The sequence below is a fragment of the Brachyhypopomus gauderio genome, chromosome 8, assembly GCF_052324685.1.
Source record: "Brachyhypopomus gauderio isolate BG-103 chromosome 8, BGAUD_0.2, whole genome shotgun sequence".
NCBI classification, from domain to species: domain Eukaryota; kingdom Metazoa; phylum Chordata; class Actinopteri; order Gymnotiformes; family Hypopomidae; genus Brachyhypopomus; species Brachyhypopomus gauderio.
The window spans coordinates 9,587,581-9,603,186 of record NC_135218.1 but is presented as its reverse complement, the minus strand read 5'-3'; the positions used below and the strand labels follow the sequence as shown (position 1 = coordinate 9,603,186).

At 40.7% G+C, this 15,606-nt stretch overlaps 5 protein-coding genes and 1 long non-coding RNA gene across 16 annotated transcripts in view; 2 read left to right on the top strand and 4 right to left on the bottom strand.

The window, feature by feature from the left end:
- Positions 1 to 11: 11 nt before the first annotated feature.
- Positions 12 to 1,376, bottom strand: LOC143521062 (uncharacterized). The gene is made up of 6 exons (XM_077013642.1): positions 1,194 to 1,376; positions 973 to 1,035; positions 801 to 880; positions 568 to 698; positions 370 to 436; positions 12 to 219 (listed from the first exon to the last, which is right to left on the bottom strand). The coding sequence occupies exons 1-6, from the start codon at positions 1,265 to 1,267 to the stop codon at positions 131 to 133; spliced, it is 504 nt and encodes a 167-aa protein (XP_076869757.1). The 5' UTR covers positions 1,268 to 1,376; the 3' UTR covers positions 12 to 130.
- Positions 1,377 to 2,390: 1,014 nt separating this feature from the next.
- On the bottom strand, positions 2,391 to 7,579 carry LOC143521433 (uncharacterized). Of its 3 annotated transcripts, none has more exons than XR_013132748.1 (5): positions 7,223 to 7,579; positions 6,063 to 6,371; positions 4,958 to 5,894; positions 4,595 to 4,723; positions 2,391 to 2,866 (listed from the first exon to the last, which is right to left on the bottom strand). It is a non-coding gene; the product is annotated as an uncharacterized LOC143521433 (long non-coding RNA). The 3 variants fall into 3 exon arrangements; XR_013132749.1 differs by lacking the exon at positions 4,595 to 4,723 and having other exon boundaries at positions 4,958 to 5,149; positions 5,644 to 5,894; positions 7,223 to 7,576; XR_013132747.1 differs by lacking the exon at positions 4,595 to 4,723 and having other exon boundaries at positions 7,223 to 7,578.
- rbp7b (retinol binding protein 7b, cellular) lies at positions 3,310 to 4,550 on the top strand. 2 transcript variants are annotated; one of them, XM_077014297.1, is made up of 4 exons: positions 3,310 to 3,472; positions 3,685 to 3,863; positions 4,001 to 4,078; positions 4,189 to 4,550. In XM_077014297.1, exons 1-4 carry the CDS (start codon positions 3,400 to 3,402, stop codon positions 4,240 to 4,242), a joined length of 384 nt encoding a protein of 127 aa, XP_076870412.1. In that variant the 5' UTR covers positions 3,310 to 3,399; the 3' UTR covers positions 4,243 to 4,550. The 2 variants fall into 2 exon arrangements, with proteins under 2 accessions (XP_076870412.1, XP_076870411.1); XM_077014296.1 differs by having other exon boundaries at positions 3,317 to 3,472; positions 4,001 to 4,102; positions 4,189 to 4,548.
- On the top strand, positions 7,282 to 10,425 carry cenps (centromere protein S). The gene is made up of 5 exons (XM_077014298.1): positions 7,282 to 7,486; positions 7,638 to 7,761; positions 7,843 to 7,876; positions 7,956 to 8,022; positions 8,421 to 10,425. Exons 1-5 carry the CDS (start codon positions 7,460 to 7,462, stop codon positions 8,559 to 8,561), a joined length of 393 nt encoding a protein of 130 aa, XP_076870413.1. The 5' UTR covers positions 7,282 to 7,459; the 3' UTR covers positions 8,562 to 10,425.
- Positions 8,682 to 12,984, bottom strand: tardbpb (TAR DNA binding protein b). Of its 5 annotated transcripts, XR_013132746.1 has the most exons (7): positions 12,162 to 12,984; positions 11,813 to 11,988; positions 11,557 to 11,697; positions 11,236 to 11,406; positions 10,007 to 11,103; positions 9,805 to 9,902; positions 8,682 to 9,232 (listed from the first exon to the last, which is right to left on the bottom strand). XR_013132746.1 is itself a non-coding variant. In XM_077014294.1 (5 exons), the coding sequence occupies exons 1-5, from the start codon at positions 12,400 to 12,402 to the stop codon at positions 10,624 to 10,626; spliced, it is 1,209 nt and encodes a 402-aa protein (XP_076870409.1). In that variant the 5' UTR covers positions 12,403 to 12,984; the 3' UTR covers positions 8,682 to 10,623. The 5 variants fall into 5 exon arrangements, 1 of the variants encoding a protein (XP_076870409.1); XR_013132743.1 differs by having other exon boundaries at positions 9,805 to 11,103; XR_013132745.1 differs by having other exon boundaries at positions 8,682 to 9,902.
- Positions 12,985 to 14,292: 1,308 nt separating this feature from the next.
- ca16b (carbonic anhydrase XVI b) overlaps positions 14,293 to 15,606 on the bottom strand; it is a 57,559-nt gene continuing 56,245 nt past the window's right edge. For all 4 annotated transcript variants that reach the window (XM_077014290.1, XM_077014291.1, XM_077014292.1 and 1 more), the window contains 3 exons: positions 15,417 to 15,559; positions 15,199 to 15,334; positions 14,293 to 15,081 (listed from right to left, as the gene is read on the bottom strand). In XM_077014290.1, coding sequence (XP_076870405.1) covers positions 14,935 to 15,081; positions 15,199 to 15,334; positions 15,417 to 15,559 — 426 coding nt within the window. In that variant the 3' untranslated portion in view covers positions 14,293 to 14,934. The remainder of the gene's footprint in view (positions 15,082 to 15,198; positions 15,335 to 15,416; positions 15,560 to 15,606) is intronic.

Sequence of the window (15,606 nt, the reverse complement as noted above, 5' to 3'; positions counted from 1 at the left end):
TGTAAGGAAATATCCATAGTAATAGGATCTAAACGGGTCCATCTGAACACCCATCTGAAGCCCAGGCACTGGTGTAGAACGACTCTGAATAATAGATGGTTTGTATGGTGCAGAGAGCCAAACGGAGGCCTCACACACCAGAATGGAGGCACGAGTCTCTAAACCAGTTCGGACACATTTGGTGGATCATCCAGAGGCATCCTCTTATCAGGAAGAATGCTGGGTACAAATGTGTAGAAAGTTTATGTTTAATTATAATGTTAAAAACATTATTAATTGATCAAGCTAGCCAACACACATATATATTGCGATATACATATTAATGAACTTATTGGGTTGAACAGAAGCTGAATGAATGTGGATGTCTACCTGTGGAGAGAATACAAGCCCATGAAAGTACCAGTGAAAACAGATACAGCTCTGGTGTGGTATTCACCTGGAATAGACATCAACTATTACATAATTCCTGCTTCACATTTTATGAGGTATTGATGAGCTATGGACTGCATTACTATAAAATGTCAATCTTCATTGTTAAATTAAAGCCAAAGATGCGTGATTACTTACGCACTGTGGAGCACTATAGGTCAGAATGGTGGTACAGAGTCCGTGGGTGAATGAGAGGATGCCAAATGTGTGGTAAGCTGCTCTCACACTCTTGGGTACTGGGTCAGTGAGAGTAAGAGTCACTGCTACGCCTTCAGCAGAGCAACAGAGGGTGACGGTGTTACTACATATCATAAAAACATGAATATGGTTTGTCTGTAATTTCTGTAATTTACTTAGCAGCCCGTTACTACCTGTGGCCATGAAGGAAAACAAAATGAGGGCTATGAGATTGTTCAGAAGTGGCTTTTCACAGTAGCGGGAAGACTTGGGCCTACAAAGTCATAATTCAATTAAAACATCATTTCCACTTCAAAAGATTATTGCAATGGACTAAACACGAAGTATAGATGCTGGTACACTTGCCTCGTCAGAATGTAAAACTGCGGTGTCAGGAGAAGCAACACAAAGATGAAAAGAACAATCTGACTGCAAGACAAGACACAGAAGAAGTTTCACACCGCCAGTAATCAGTAAGATCAGGCTCAAAAAACAGTTCACTGAGTGTCATGCTTCAGGTCCAGTGTGTTAACGTTTGAAACGACGGCATTGCAAAACCTGCTGCCTGCTGCAGATAATGAACTTACAACTTCAGCCTCTGATCTCGTGGAAGCCATCTGCTGGACTGGAACGCTGCATGAACCAAGAAGTGATGAAACATCGTCTCCACGAGCTCCCTTAAGCAGAACACAGAAGAACATCCCAGGCAGGAGGTTACAGTTGGTCTTTATAATTGAGACAATTGTGAAATTGAAAGTTGAGAAAGAATGCTCAAAAAGCATATTTGTTAGCATAGGGAACATTACGAAAATAGATTCATTTTATGAACTGAATAGATATGTAATCAGAAAAGCAGTCTGACTCACCAGAGGGTGCTGGTCTTCTTTTGACTAAAGAAAAGTAAGGGCCACTTTACATGAAGTTGAACATTGCAGATGGTGCCCTCTTGTGGACTGAACACGATTAGGTAATCTTTCAATATTTGGAAATTACTAACACCAGCCAAAATTGCAGCTACACATCACAAAGTAATTGCTATATAGAAACATAAATGCAGTGCAGTACTCAATTAAGTTCACATGTCAACTTGTATTCTATCTGACTAGATATAGCACACTGCAATCAAGACATTAACAGTACTTCATAATTAATTAAGCTATTTATTTTCATTGTGTGTGTGGTTTATTGTGGTAAAGAAAAAACTAAAAACTAGGAGAACAGCAAATGTATGTTTTATTCATGAATAAAGGGCAGAATGTGCAAAAATGTAAAATGTTCTAGTTAAAATGACAAACCATTTTTTTTGTTTTTTTTGGGGAGTGTAGGGGGTGGGGGTGGGGGATATAAACCATGTGAGTGGTCCATTTTTTCTTTCAAATAAAGCTTGCTGTTGTCAACAAAACAAACAAAAAAGCACATACCTTTTAAATGTTATTGTCTTCCTTTTCTTCTCATTAGTGTGTCTATTATTAATTGATGCACATATCAGTTTCTAGAAAAACTACATCCACTGCACTTTCTGCATTGGTCTCAACACAATCTGCTTTTTCTTATTGGCTGTGATTTGTTCAGAAAAGCTTAGAATAATGACATGTTTGCCCAGCATCCTTAAAATATATCAGGGATAACGCTCGGTATGTTTCTCATGTGTAGGCAATACTTTCGTGAAGACTTCAGTGAAGGATTGGTAATTATACGCAGGTATGGAATGAGTAACAAGTGAAGTTAATACTGTGGGGATCTCTGTGACAGGACTGTGTGAAGAAGTAGTGCTTAATTATCAATCAATCAATCAAAGTTTATTTGTATAACGCTTTTAACAACTCAAGTTGTCGCAAAGCAGCTTTACAGGATTTACAAGGTTAACAATACTATGGGTCCAGAACCCTAATGAGCAAGCCAAAGGCGACAGTGGCGAGGAAAAACTCCCTATGATGGTGGGGAATAGGAAGAAACCTCGGGAGAACCAAGACTCAAAAGGGAACCCATCCTCCATTGGGCGGCCCGTTAACACACAAATACACAAGTCACACACAATTCACACAATCAGACTAGGTAAAAGGTAGAATTGAAAGTTCTGGGTTTTGATATTGTCACTGTAAATGTCTGTTGAGGAACGCCAGGCTTTCATTCCGTGTCGGAGCAGTGATGCTGGTATTGTAGGCTCCGACTGCAGTGTTACTCCCCAGGTGAACCCCGGCATCAGGACATCCACCGGCAGCCAGACCATCACCCAGGTGCCTGCAGGTGCCTGAATCGTCTTGGGTAGAGCCATGCAAGAAGATAGATAATACAGACTGAGTGGACATGAATTTAAACCACCATTGATTTAAATGTACGTAGCTCACGTGCCAGTGATCAGCATGTGGCTCCGGCAGACTAATCTATAGCAGCATATAGTAGTTATAATTAGTAGTTAGTTAATTAGTAGTAGTGTTATAACTTATTAACTATAATTATTAACTATAAAACTATAATTATTAACTATAAAACTATAATTATTAACTATAATTAGGTTTAGTAATGAAACTAAATATTGAATACACTGCACTTCTTTAAAAACCACCCGCCCAGAGTATCTAAAAAGTTAGTCTCCAGAGAATAGCCCAATGTGACGAAGCTTTTAAATGGTGATTTTTTGTGAGGGGGCTCACCTCTGCTCCATATTACCACACAAAGGACATATCAAATTGAAAAGTGACACATCACGTCTGCCTCTTACACATAAATGCTTAAAGTCTCGACTGCTCAGTCTACAAGCAGGCAGAGAAGACTTCAGCCTGTACCTCAAGCATGCCAGTCAATTACAGTGGAACATGGGATATTATGGATTGTAAGAACTTTGAAGGTTACATGATTGCCCTTGGTGAGTAGTCACATTCACATTCAAATAGCTGGAACTTCATGAAGATTAATTTGGTTAGTACCAGTATTTAAAAACATTCAGTTTAGGAGGTTTCCTGGCAACATTAAAATTGTGTTTTATGATCCGTCATTGTCATTTATGATCTGTCATCACTGTCAAATTACAAATTGTAAAGTAAATTGATGTGACTCATCATTTATATATTTAAACAGACATTGATATGGTTACAAGGAAGATAGCGAAGGTGCTGAAGCCTCAGAAAGTGATCGAGCAAGATGGAGATTTCTTCACCATCAAGACTCTGACCACATTCAGAAACTACTCGTGCTCATTTAAAATCGGTGAGGAGTTTGAAGAGGTGACCAAAGGTCTGGATAACAGAACATGCCAGGTACACGCCGACTCCACGTTAAACATGACCAGAATGATGAACAATTGCAAGATGTAAATTGATGTGTAAATAAACATTGGAGTATTTGATTCAATACTGATTTTTTGAAACTCTGTAATGGGTGACATTGTTTGCAGACAGTGGTCAACTGGGACGATGACAAGCTTGTGTGTGTGCAAAAAGGAGAGAAGAAGGACAGAGGATGGACTCACTGGGTAGAGGGAGATATTCTCTTTCTCGTATGTACACATTTCTAACATAAAACAGTGTTGCAATGCACTTATTAATGATTTACTAATGTCGTTTTTTTTACCTTTATTTCAAGGAACTCCGATGTGGACGTCAAATATGTAATCAAACCTATAGAAGAACTGGTTGATGTAAAAATAAATGCTTTGAAGCTAGCTATATCTTTGAGCATTTTAGAGTAACTGCCTGTGTGGTGTAGTTTTGGAGACTGCCGGGACATGCCCCCCCCCAAATAATCTCTGCTCACACAACTCATATAATGTGTTTGGATGAGTGGAGTGAACAGTGACCATCCTCCAGTTAAAACGAAGCATAAGCCTACATTGTTCTTATGCTGAAAATAAAAATAATATCATATAATATCATATATTATATTATATTATTATTTCATGAAATACACTTTATCCTATCAATCAGACAAACCATTACATGACCATTAAATATATGCTTGTGATGTTGAGTTTTGCATTGGAACCTAATACCTTTCAGTGGTTCTGCCCATACAAACAGTTCAGCATCTGCATCAAACTAAGCCACGGGCTTTTAAGATGATGGTGTTGAGTCCTGGGTGGTGTCCTGTTTTATAATGGTTGATTTATAAATGACATATCCTAAGAAGCACAATAAGCCATACAGCCAAAATTCTGTCACATACAGAGATGCATGACTGAGATAAAGATATATTCTGATATATTTTATTGCATTATAATTGAAATCAACAGTAGCAACCCTTTCTCTTCACCGTGTTTACATATATGTGGCAGAGAACACTTGGCCTATCAGTCAATGTCAAGAACATGTCATAGTTGTTGTGAAACTAGGCAGAAAACCAAACATATTCTCACCTGCTAAGACTTTAAGTCTCTGGTTTTTGTTCCTCTATACGGCCTGGTCCTCATTCCCAATGCTGAAAACATCTTGGCTACAAATTTTCAAACTTGTGTCAAAATATGTGAAAGGTGAAAATTCTCTAGATATTTTTGTTCCTTCCAACTTTCCATTCTGCTGTGCCCTTGATGACTGTGTGAGAGGCTTACCTACAAGAAGACGTTTCAATTAAAATACAAATGAGAAGAATACAAATCAAAACATTAAAACTAAAGTTGACTGAATGAAGAATATAAAACCACAATGCACAAGATTACAATCTGGCACAAGATTAAAGAGCCTTGCTCAACGCTATACCCTCAAACTTTGGTTTGTTATAAAAGCCCATCGTAGCCCATCCTTTAAATTAAATAAAATATATCATCACCCACAAATTGTTAAGTGAAACCAGCTAAATTCTACATTAGCTTGGGGTATTTGAAAATCTTCATGCTCTTGTTCTCACATCACAGTGCCCCCCAGGTCACTATTTAAGCAAACAACTGAGACACTGAAATAAATGAATGAGTAAACAACTTTTTCTTTTAACGGCCAACATTTCAAACCAAATAAACATACATTGCCTCAGGTTTTGTAATCACTTATCCATTCCAAACATCACTATTACTATAACTCATCGTGTGTACCTCCCCATGCAACTCACTTGTCGCCTGCTGCATTCATGACCTTAATCACATGGGCATTTTTCTTTAAAAAATGTTAGAAAACAGCAAGCTGCGTTTTAAATCTTCCCTCTCCAGACATCATTAGAGGATCAAGCCTGCTTTTCATGACATGTGTCCAACGGCGAAAGATTCTTGACACTGTTGACTGGTGAATCCCAAAAAGGTGTCGTAATAATTCCTCAGACAGATTGAGGTGCAGTTTCATCAGCTCCTGGGTTGGCTTGAGGGACTGTTTCACAGCAATAGAAAGAATTGATGACGCATAACTGAACAGCAACATGAATGTCTGTAAATTGTGGGGGGGGGGGGGGGGGGGGGGGGGGGGGGGGTTCTGTGAAAATTTTTATTTTGCTGTCATCAAATTGTGAAGAGTCAAGAGTGAGATGTTTCAACTCACTTTCTAATTTATCAACCTTATCTCTTAGCGATTGACATTCTGTGTTTGAAGATTTAATCTGTTTAATGAGGCGATGTTGTTGTGCGTCTCATCTGTCTGTAGGGCCTACATGTGCTTCTGAAACAGGACTTTGCAGGTTGAGAAGAGCTGTAGCAACTAGCTCTCTGCTGATAATTCTTTTCTTTGAAACTTTTCGAGATCGCAGATATCTTTTCAGATTGCTGGCAGCCCGAGCTCGATCAGCAGTGGAGGTGAAACTGAATAAACTTGGAGCGTAGTCAGGGTCTAGGGGATCATCACTCTGTTTTCCTGAAATCAGTAAAATGCTTAATCAGTATCTTACTAGTATTCCACAAAGCAGGATTTACAAATGTATTTTGTACTACAAACATTTTGTAGAAACAATATAAATATATATATTTGTGTCTGTTGCAAATTGTATGAATGGTGTGCACAAATGTTTACATATATATAACTTTACATGTTCTAACATAGGTTTTCAGTCTATTTTCAGATGTGACAGATATTAAAGTAAATTAATAGTAAAAGTTAATATTAAATAATAGTAATTAATAGTGTTAATAACAAAAACAAAACATATTTAAATTAATTTTGTAGACTGTAGCCTACTATGCCAGACCAAAGCTAGCAAAACAGTAGTCATTTAGAGTCTAACTGAAACGTTTTAATCGTTTTGTACGTGTTTTTTGCTCATGGCTAAATGGTTTAAAACAGGATATTTCATAATGAAATATCTTGTGGTTGGATCATCTAGTTACAAGTGAAAATGCTGTTATCTGACCGAGAAATCCAAGAAAAAACCAAACCGAAGGAAATGTTAAGTGTTTATGTTTAGTGTTTGTTTTGCTGTGTGATTATGCAATAGAAATTCGCCTGGCTACTTTCAAATCTACAAATTTATCTGGCCAAGTGTCTGAACTTGCTTATTGAAATAACACCTTAATAGTGGGTTTTGGCTGGCTGGTTAGCAAAACCTGTCTGTCCACCCCCCTATGTTGGTATAACACAGTGCTCATCATCATGGATGCTTTTAAATAAATGCAGACAAATGTTACACATACTATAAATGAAAATTAACTATACAAAACTTAGCTAACCAGTCACATAATATATGTTTTTTATGCTAAAACCCAACACACCTAAAACAAAATGGGAACTGCACATCCACACTGTCATGTCCTCCGCGTCCATAGATGGCGCTACTTCAGTTAAATCGCGAGGACGCTTCTTTAAAAACAACAAAGATATTTCGCGCAATTTTCAACTTGCTTAGATAAAAGTCGTTAGTTCTATAGCGTATTTATTATTTCGTTGCCTCAGAGAAACCTAAATATAAAACAATTATTGACTTGTTAAGTGATTTTGTAGCCGTCGCGATGGATGAAAACGAGTCTCACTCGCAGGTAAAGTCAGCAAACCCACCCAGCGTATCAACCAGCGATGGCTTTGAAACATTATAATGCTAATAAGCTACACGACCGTCCAGGGTCCGTTTTAACCCCAAGGCCGTCGCTCCCTACACGGGTCTCATGTTGCCGGTTCCTCCCTCCCCAGAGGCTGAGGGCAGCGGTCCATTACACGGTCGGTGGGCTGTGTCAGGGCGCAGCCGCCGCCTGCGGGAGGGACATCAGCAGACAGGCCATCGCAGCCGTGGCCGAAACCACCTTCAGGCAGTGTGGTAAGGCACTGAACCTTTTGTAATGTTTATTTTTCATAATTAATGTACGTACTAAATTTGGGGGCTCTTTCTGAATTGTAGATATATTTGCTAAAGACTTGGAAGCCTTCTCCAGGTAATTGGACCTACTTCACGCACCAACACTAAGGGTTTAACACAACAGGAGCAACGATATGAGTGTTTTCTGTTTTCAGACATGCAAAGCGACAAACAGTCACAACTGACGACGTTAAACTTCTAGCGAGAAGGAGCACCGCACTGGTACGGTCCTTCACGCACATGCTGCTGTTCTTTGCTCCCAAATTAATGATTTTTCTCATTTAAATACGTTTAGGAACTCTACCATGAACTTTAATATTTGCCCAGAGGCTGTTTCAGCCATTTGAAGTCAAGTGTTGTAATCACCAAAATTTAGGATTCATGATTGCAAGCATGCAGTTCTTAACAGACCATCAAAGATAAGGTCCTGCAAGATGCCGCGTTTTATAAGAATCCAAGGCTGAATAGATCAGTTTGACTGATCAGGATTAGTAGGTTGACCTGTTAAAACTGTGACGGCAGTCCACATACAGCTTCAGGGCATTTGAGGGTCATCGGCCATCTGTAGCCATTGTCACCCAAGTTTACTCTGAACTCTTATGCTCTTTATGCTACTATAGTCAAACTTTATCCAGCAAAAGAGTGAAGAGCTAGCAATACACAATCAAGAACTGAAGGAGAAGAGGAAGAAGAATGCTACCAAGAGGAAGAGTAAGGACATGGAGGAGAACGAGGCAGCCGAAGGAGGCACAGAGAACTAAATAAAAGTGCTGATAAGTCATTATGGATGAGCAATGTGGCAGCATTATTTTTTCTTAATGAAAGTACAAAATTAACCATATTTAAAATTGACGCTTCAATTAATTAGTCACAGACGTTCATCCAGGTCGTGTATTTTATTGTAATATAGAATGTGCAAAACATGTTTTCATTGCCTGTGAATGTAAAAGTTTGATTGTAAAAAAGTCTGTAGTTTGTTATAAAATATTTGAATGACAAAACATGTGAAATATACTTTGAATTAAGACCAGTATTCTTTACTACAGACCCCTAACTAGACTATCTGGACAAAAAAAAAATGACACCAATTACTGCACTTAATTGAATATTAGACCACCATCTTGCAATAGTTTGTCACCAGAGTATTTAAGCGTTTGATGCTGGACACAGATCAAGCCCAACCCTGCTTTACGGACATCAAAACTCTTGAATCTGGCAACCCAGAGCCTATCTAAGCTCCAAAAAACAAAACAACAATAAAATAAACATGAGGTGTCTGTCAGTCAGCTACGTTCTACAGTGTCCATTTCTGTTACCAGAGATGCTAAAGCTGTAATGGGGAACCCAGATACTCCTCCATCTTCCTCCGTCCCCAAGCGGACATTCCACCTGGGGTTCAGGCGCAACCCGCAGCCAGCCATTTCCCAGGCCCCTAAATGTGTGAATTCAATTAGTTTCCTGCTGTTTTTCTTCAATTCATATTATTTGAGATCAATCCCATATGAGAAAACAGATACCTATTCAAATTAAGTTTTATTGAAGCACTCCCTTCATTTAACAAGCCATATAAAATGCTTTTTGAAAACACTGAGCAAAAGTTATCTAGAGGAAATTCATTCCACAGACATCCACAGCACTCCACATACAGGTCGCACTTACACCATCACTCGTTCTCCCCCCCCTCAGTGTCCACTGAAGATGTCATCCACATCAAAGTTCACACTTACAGGTCAAGTTACAAGGAAGTAAAGCACACACACCATACAGCATTCAGATCAGATTATAGAAGCAAGACAAAATATTCATCATCACAACATTCCACTAGCTACTTAAACACGTCAGTATACTATAGGAGAAAAGCAAAATGGGAGGCCTAATGAGAAAAAAAAATTCCGATACATGTAAAACTAATTGTCCATTTTTTTTCAGGATTGTAATCTGGATGAGGCTGGGAAGAGTCAAGCTCTCATTCACACGCTCACAAGCGCCACCCACTGCACTCACATTTGAGCTTTCATCGCACTCGCATCCGTCTTTTTCGTTCGCTCTCTTCCACGCTTTCCTTCCTCTCTCTCCGTTCGCTCACTCGCAGCCTTTTCACTCTTCGCCACCACCAATCGCACTCAAGAGTTGTTAAAATGTTCACTTTCTGGGCAGTTCTTGTCAATCAGAAAAAAGAAGTTGATTTAAAAAAGTAGACACCCACCGTGCCAGCAAGCCGTGCGATGAGAGCTTTTAGACATGGGGAAGAAGGTGGGATTATGATCTCAGCCACACAGAGCTGCCACAGAGGGCCTTCTTCCCAGGCAAAACCTACAGATGGCAACTGCAGAAGAGATTTCGATGAAGGCTTTTGAAATGTATCTTCGCAAGTAAAAGTTTAACTCAAAGGCTGGAAGTTTCAACCAGATTCTTCCCAATGCAGGCTTAAAAAAAAAAAAAAACTTTAACAAAGTTGAAATCTGATGGTCTTAACATCATGCAATCTCAGTGACCACAGAATAAACCGCATGCATTTTAAGAATCCAGTTGAAATATATCTTCTTCCTACCTCCAATCAACCAGTACAATGTAAAAAAAAAAAAAAAAAAACTAAATTACACCAAGGATGACGCTTTTGCGCAACACTGGATAACACAGCTCACTTCAGACACTAAACTTAATCTCTTGTTCAAATGTACAAAAACATTCGATCCTCCCCCCCAACTCCCCATTCCCTCCTGCTCCCTGTTCCAAACACAAGACAAGAATTAGGTCTTTCAAAAAAATACTTACCAAACACACACTAGCAAATACCAACACTTCAAAAACAGAACGCACGACTTACATGCCCCACCCCGAAGACTTGGACTCCATACTGGAGCCAAAGCTAGAGTTAAACCCACTGCCACTGGTGGTGGAGTTTGAGCCTGTGCCCCACCCGAGCGTAGCCGAGCTGCTGTTGTAGTTGCTGTTGCCCGAGCTGTACTGCGTCTGGTCTCGAGTGGAGCTCGTGCCGCTCGTGCTCGAGCCAGAGGTGGCAGACTGACCCTGCTGGGCCAGCATACCCATCATACCCCAGCTGCTCTGCAGCGCGGCCTGGGCGGCGGCCATCATGGCCGGGTTAAGGTTGAAGTTGCCGAAGCTGCCCAGGCTGCTGGAGCTGCTCCGGCTGCTGCCGAAGCCCTGACCCCCAAACCCGTTTCCGAAGCGACCCGCCCTCTCCAGCATCTGCCTGCTGTTGTTGTGCTTGGGCTCTGCGTTGGAGATGTGCACGCTAACTCCTTTGATGATCAGATCCTCCCCGCACAAGGAAGAAGCGACCTGCACAAGAGGTAGAATGCGCTCTCAAAACACCTGTAGCGAACACCTAAGCCTTTTCAAATTATGTAAAAGCCCCCACACATTAAGTAGGCCAACTGTTTGTTTATTTTTGATGAACAGTGTTTCACATACCTGGTCGTCTGCGAACGTAACAAAAGCAAAAGCACGGAATGGTTTGGGGATGAAGACGTCGGTGACCTCGCCGTACTGCATGAAGAACTGCCGTAGGTCATCTGCGGTCATGTCCTCTGTGCAGCGGCCCACAAAAACTTTCCTGCTCCTCATGGGCTCGTCGGGGCCTTGCTGTTGGACAAAAAGGAACAGTTCTTGATTCTGCATCGCATGCACAAAATGTTGCTGTGGGATTGTCATTTTACAGCTGTGACTTCAAATTAAGTTCTTTTTTTTTTTTACTGAAATGAAGAATGTAATCTATAAAACACCACACATTACCTTCGAGTTGGGAAGTTTGCAATCACACCACCTCCCATCAATCATGTGTCGTTGAGAAATGACTTTACTTTGAGTTTCCCACTCAGCGAATCTCACAAAGCCAAACCCTTTTGAATTGCCTGTCTTCACATCCCGCTTAACCTAATGATAAAAATCAGAAAATATGAACTATACGCAAAAACTGAGAATTCACACCCAGTTCCAGGTTCCACCTGTAGCCACATGCAAACGACAAACACATTAGGTTGTTATATACCTGCACCATAATGACTTCACCAAATGTACTGAAGTAGTCTTTCAAATCCTGCTCTGTAGTTTTCCATGGCAAACCCAATACAATTAGATCTGACGTTTTCTGGTCCCCCCTCTTGATCTTCGCAGATGAGGCATCTATCTCGTCCATCTTCCTCTTGTTGTCTGGGAGGGCGGATTCTTAAAAAAACCGAGAATTGTAAGAATTTCATAATTTTCAAAACTCATCCCGGTTCCACCGCGATGTTTTTATGGCAGCTGGGATCGTACAACCTCTAGAGCTGAAGTCCTACTACTGAAAGATCAATAAATAGACAAATATTATATAGACTTGCACTCCTTCAGTGACCAACCTTTGGGGTAGTTGACGACGTACACGAGGTTGCCCCAGCCGTTCTCGGGGGCATGAAGGATCCCCTCCACCAGCCGCACCCCCCGCATGCACTGCGATATCGGGCTCCGGTAGCGCAGGCCGCACGCCCCTGGAAACTGAGCCGCGACCGTGGACAAGAGCACCGTCCCGTCGTCTTCCGAAGGGATTTCCATCGGCTCCTCGTTCTCCTCCTCGGCAACGCGAATGTACATTTCGGCCATTTTCGGCTTCGTTCGCGAATTTAAAAAACGTTCAACTGGACGAAAACGACGCGACCCGTGAAACGCGCAGGAACGCTAAATGCTTACGCGCATGCGCACAAGGCTAAACACTAGCTAGCGGAGCTACTCAGGCGCATGCGCACAAGGCTAAATACCAGCTAGCGGAGCTACTTGCGCGCGTACTAAAATCTCTTTTTAAGAGGGGGGGATAAACGGAAACCTTTTTCTTCCCTAATCGATGCTAAATGGACTGCACCGTAGCGTCTACTCGTATTATTTTCAGACTAATCTTAAACGTCGGATCACAGCAGGCGACGGCTGCGCGGCCAGGTCCTGGTTTTCCTTTGTTAGCCAGCGAGGTCTCGAATGAATGGGCGAGCTCACGGGCTAATGCTCCGACTGCGTCCAGCGACCCCCAAAACTACGCCAGGAGTTCTCGAAACCGTATATGGTGCTTTCGAAAAATGTTACGACCGTTTACGCGCTTTAAACGAGTACTGATTATTTATATTTCGGCTCCAGTGAACTCATGCGCCTCTTGTTTTCGTGGCCAAAAGGCATTACCCAAGTCATGGAGGAAGTACGTCATCGCCGGACGATTCCATTATTTTAGTGGGGAGATGAAACACGACCACGTTAACCAGTTTGTTAAATAGACTTTATAAATTAGGTTAACGCGGCAATTATTTAAAAGTGATATGTCATTGTGTCGAGTATAGAGATACACAAGTTATGTAACATTTCAATCTATATACCATTACATACGTTCCCGTTTGTTCTTTAGGTTATACTGCTCCCTAGTGATAAAAAGCTGTAAAGAACCGGAAACGGGTAGATTTGCAGTAGGCCGTTCTAGAGTTTAGACGTGATGTCATTTCTTTTGGAAGGGATTGGCTGTGTTGGTTTCGTCTTTGTAAAGGTGTTATTAAATACATGTGCTTTTTGAGAGTCTGTTTACATATCACAGATAACATTTGTTAAAGATGAGTGTATATCATAAAACCTTTTTTAAACGAATTAGGTTAAGTCATATAAACATGTCGCCTTGTTTAGAAATGTGAACATTTGATCATTTCAGGTATTCTATGAAATATGGGCTGGTCATAATCATAATAGTGTTGCACAAAAGTCTTTTGTACCCTATTCAACTTCACTAAAACATATGACCCTTTTCTGAAATTACTGCATGCTAGATACAATTCACGGTTTGCTGATGGACCAAATATATACTTTTAAAGACAACACAGGTTAAGTTTCAAATAGTATATACTAAGAGCACATATCTGGAGAAAGGTACAAAATTGTATTTAGTGGTACTGAATCCCTGGAATGCAAAACAGCCCCATTAAGTGCCACAGCATTGCTGTCCATGCAAACAGTTACTGAATGCCATATCTTTGGGAAACTGTTCAGGCTACAGGTACGAGGCTACTCATAATACTGGTTTTAGAAGTTAACAGGTATGACTAAAAATGGGGCTCATGAACCAGAAATGTATTACATAACATGTTTATATTTCTCTACACAGGGCTTGCAAAAAATAATAAAAAATAACTGGAAGGACAACTAAATTTATATAGCAATTTGAGATCATGTAAATGATTTGGTTTAGAGGTGAGAACTTAAAATGAAAGCATGTACATTTATTACCCAATATTTTTTCAGGACAGCTAATTTATGATCACTTGGAGGTCAGAGTCTGCCCTTTCCCCCTTGGCCTACTTTTTTGTCCTGTTCCTAAACAGTGTCCGTTACATGGCATAGGTGGGCTTGGAGAGTAAAACTGTGGGCAGAATGGTGAAAAAGTACTTGAAAAGTACTGTTCAAGTTTGCCATTTGTTAATGGCGAGTAAAACTGACACAAAAGAGGAAGACACACATTTATATGATCAATATATTTATATATTTTACAAAACAATAGAAATGCTACCAATAACAATATATGTTCACAGTTGCTGTTATACCACATTGAAATAACATATATAAGTTAGACTGAAAATGGTCATTTTCAATTACATTTAACCAAAAATAACATTAACCCAACATTTTCTTCGGATGAAAGTTGAATCGTGGTGGGTCTTGAGTCGAACATGAAAAGCTTGCATGTAAATGAGCTGAGTGTCTATGCTAATGTGGTCTGTTTTAAAGTGTTGACTTCTGCAGAGGAGCATTGCCGATTATTCCCCGCCCCCAAGGAGTGGACAGGAGCTTGATGGGCAGAATTGGAGGACATCAGCTAGGCATCAGGCAGTAACACTGAGAGTATAGTGCAAAGTAGACAGCTGCATTTTGTCGTAGGTGTGTGTGTGCACGCATGTGTGTATGTTTGTGTATTCGAAGAACAAGTTGTGACACAGCAGGATAACAAAAAGCAGCAAAAATAAATATCAAAAGAATTTTTTTTTATCAGTATACAAAAAGTCTTTAGGTTGTTTTTTTAATATATATTTTACCAATGAGTCTGGCAAAAAAATAAAGGCCTCGAGGAAAGTCTGCAGAATGAACGTGGGTGTCCCCTCGTTTTGTGAACTTTCACACCAAAGACTCCATGCTCTCAGCCGGGATGGACTCATCTGTGTTCTTTACTCTCCCATTTCTGTCCAAGTAGGGATAGCAAAGTCCAGTGTCTTTATTACTGACCATGCTGAGCGCTGCTTTGTAGAGATACTGATAATGCTCCTGAAAAACACACAGAGAATACATGACAGAAACAGCATGTTATGCATTTATGACCACAAAGGTGCACATGTCTGCATGATCTGCTCCGCACCCATAATTGGGCTGTTGAAGACTTACAATCTCTGTGAAGACCCCAGGCCGCATGAGGTTGATCATCTTGGCCACCTGGTAGACGTCCACCGCACTTTCACTTTCCAGCTGCTGTGACAGTGTGGTCAGAGCACAGAGAATCCCAGCAGAAACCGCCCCAAACCTGGCCAATGGAGACAAGCCAGTCAGCATCGCCTGCTTATGTACTGTTAGATATTGAAAGGAGCATGGCGTGGAGTCCTCACTCGTCATGTACGATGGTGGGGCCGTCCCTGGTCATGGCTTCCTCTTTAATGATGTTGATCAGCTCTAACGTGTTGCTAATGGGAGCCTCAAGGTCAGGCCAGTTCGGACATTGGAAATGCCGAACTTCCAGCACATAATCATCCTGAAACACATGCGCAGACATGTATGCCCACACACACACACACACAC

What these genes read in the sequence shown, in the direction of transcription:
- LOC143521062 (XM_077013642.1), bottom strand. Translation starts at nt 1,267, where the DNA reads ATGTTTCATCACTTCTTGGTTCATGCAGCGTTCCAGTCCAGCAGATGG. An exon ending in CCTATAGTGCTCCACAGTGC is followed by an intron (nt 437 to 567) that starts GTAAGTAATCAC and finishes TGTCTATTCCAG; the next exon opens with GTGAATACCACACCAGAGCT. An exon ending in GGCTTGTATTCTCTCCACAG is followed by an intron (nt 220 to 369) that starts GTAGACATCCAC and finishes ATTTGTACCCAG; the next exon opens with CATTCTTCCTGATAAGAGGA.
- rbp7b (XM_077014296.1), top strand. Translation starts at nt 3,400, where the DNA reads ATGCCAGTCAATTACAGTGGAACATGGGATATTATGGATTGTAAGAAC. An exon ending in AGGTTACATGATTGCCCTTG is followed by an intron (nt 3,473 to 3,684) that starts GTGAGTAGTCAC and finishes ATATTTAAACAG; the next exon opens with ACATTGATATGGTTACAAGG. An exon ending in TGGATAACAGAACATGCCAG is followed by an intron (nt 3,864 to 4,000) that starts GTACACGCCGAC and finishes CATTGTTTGCAG; the next exon opens with ACAGTGGTCAACTGGGACGA.
- cenps (XM_077014298.1), top strand. Translation starts at nt 7,460, where the DNA reads ATGGATGAAAACGAGTCTCACTCGCAG. An exon ending in AAAACGAGTCTCACTCGCAG is followed by an intron (nt 7,487 to 7,637) that starts GTAAAGTCAGCA and finishes CTCCCTCCCCAG; the next exon opens with AGGCTGAGGGCAGCGGTCCA. An exon ending in GACTTGGAAGCCTTCTCCAG is followed by an intron (nt 7,877 to 7,955) that starts GTAATTGGACCT and finishes TTCTGTTTTCAG; the next exon opens with ACATGCAAAGCGACAAACAG.
- tardbpb (XM_077014294.1), bottom strand. Translation starts at nt 12,402, where the DNA reads ATGGCCGAAATGTACATTCGCGTTGCCGAGGAGGAGAACGAGGAGCCG. An exon ending in GTGAAGTCATTATGGTGCAG is followed by an intron (nt 11,698 to 11,812) that starts GTATATAACAAC and finishes TTTTATCATTAG; the next exon opens with GTTAAGCGGGATGTGAAGAC. An exon ending in GCAAACTTCCCAACTCGAAG is followed by an intron (nt 11,407 to 11,556) that starts GTAATGTGTGGT and finishes TTTGTCCAACAG; the next exon opens with CAAGGCCCCGACGAGCCCAT.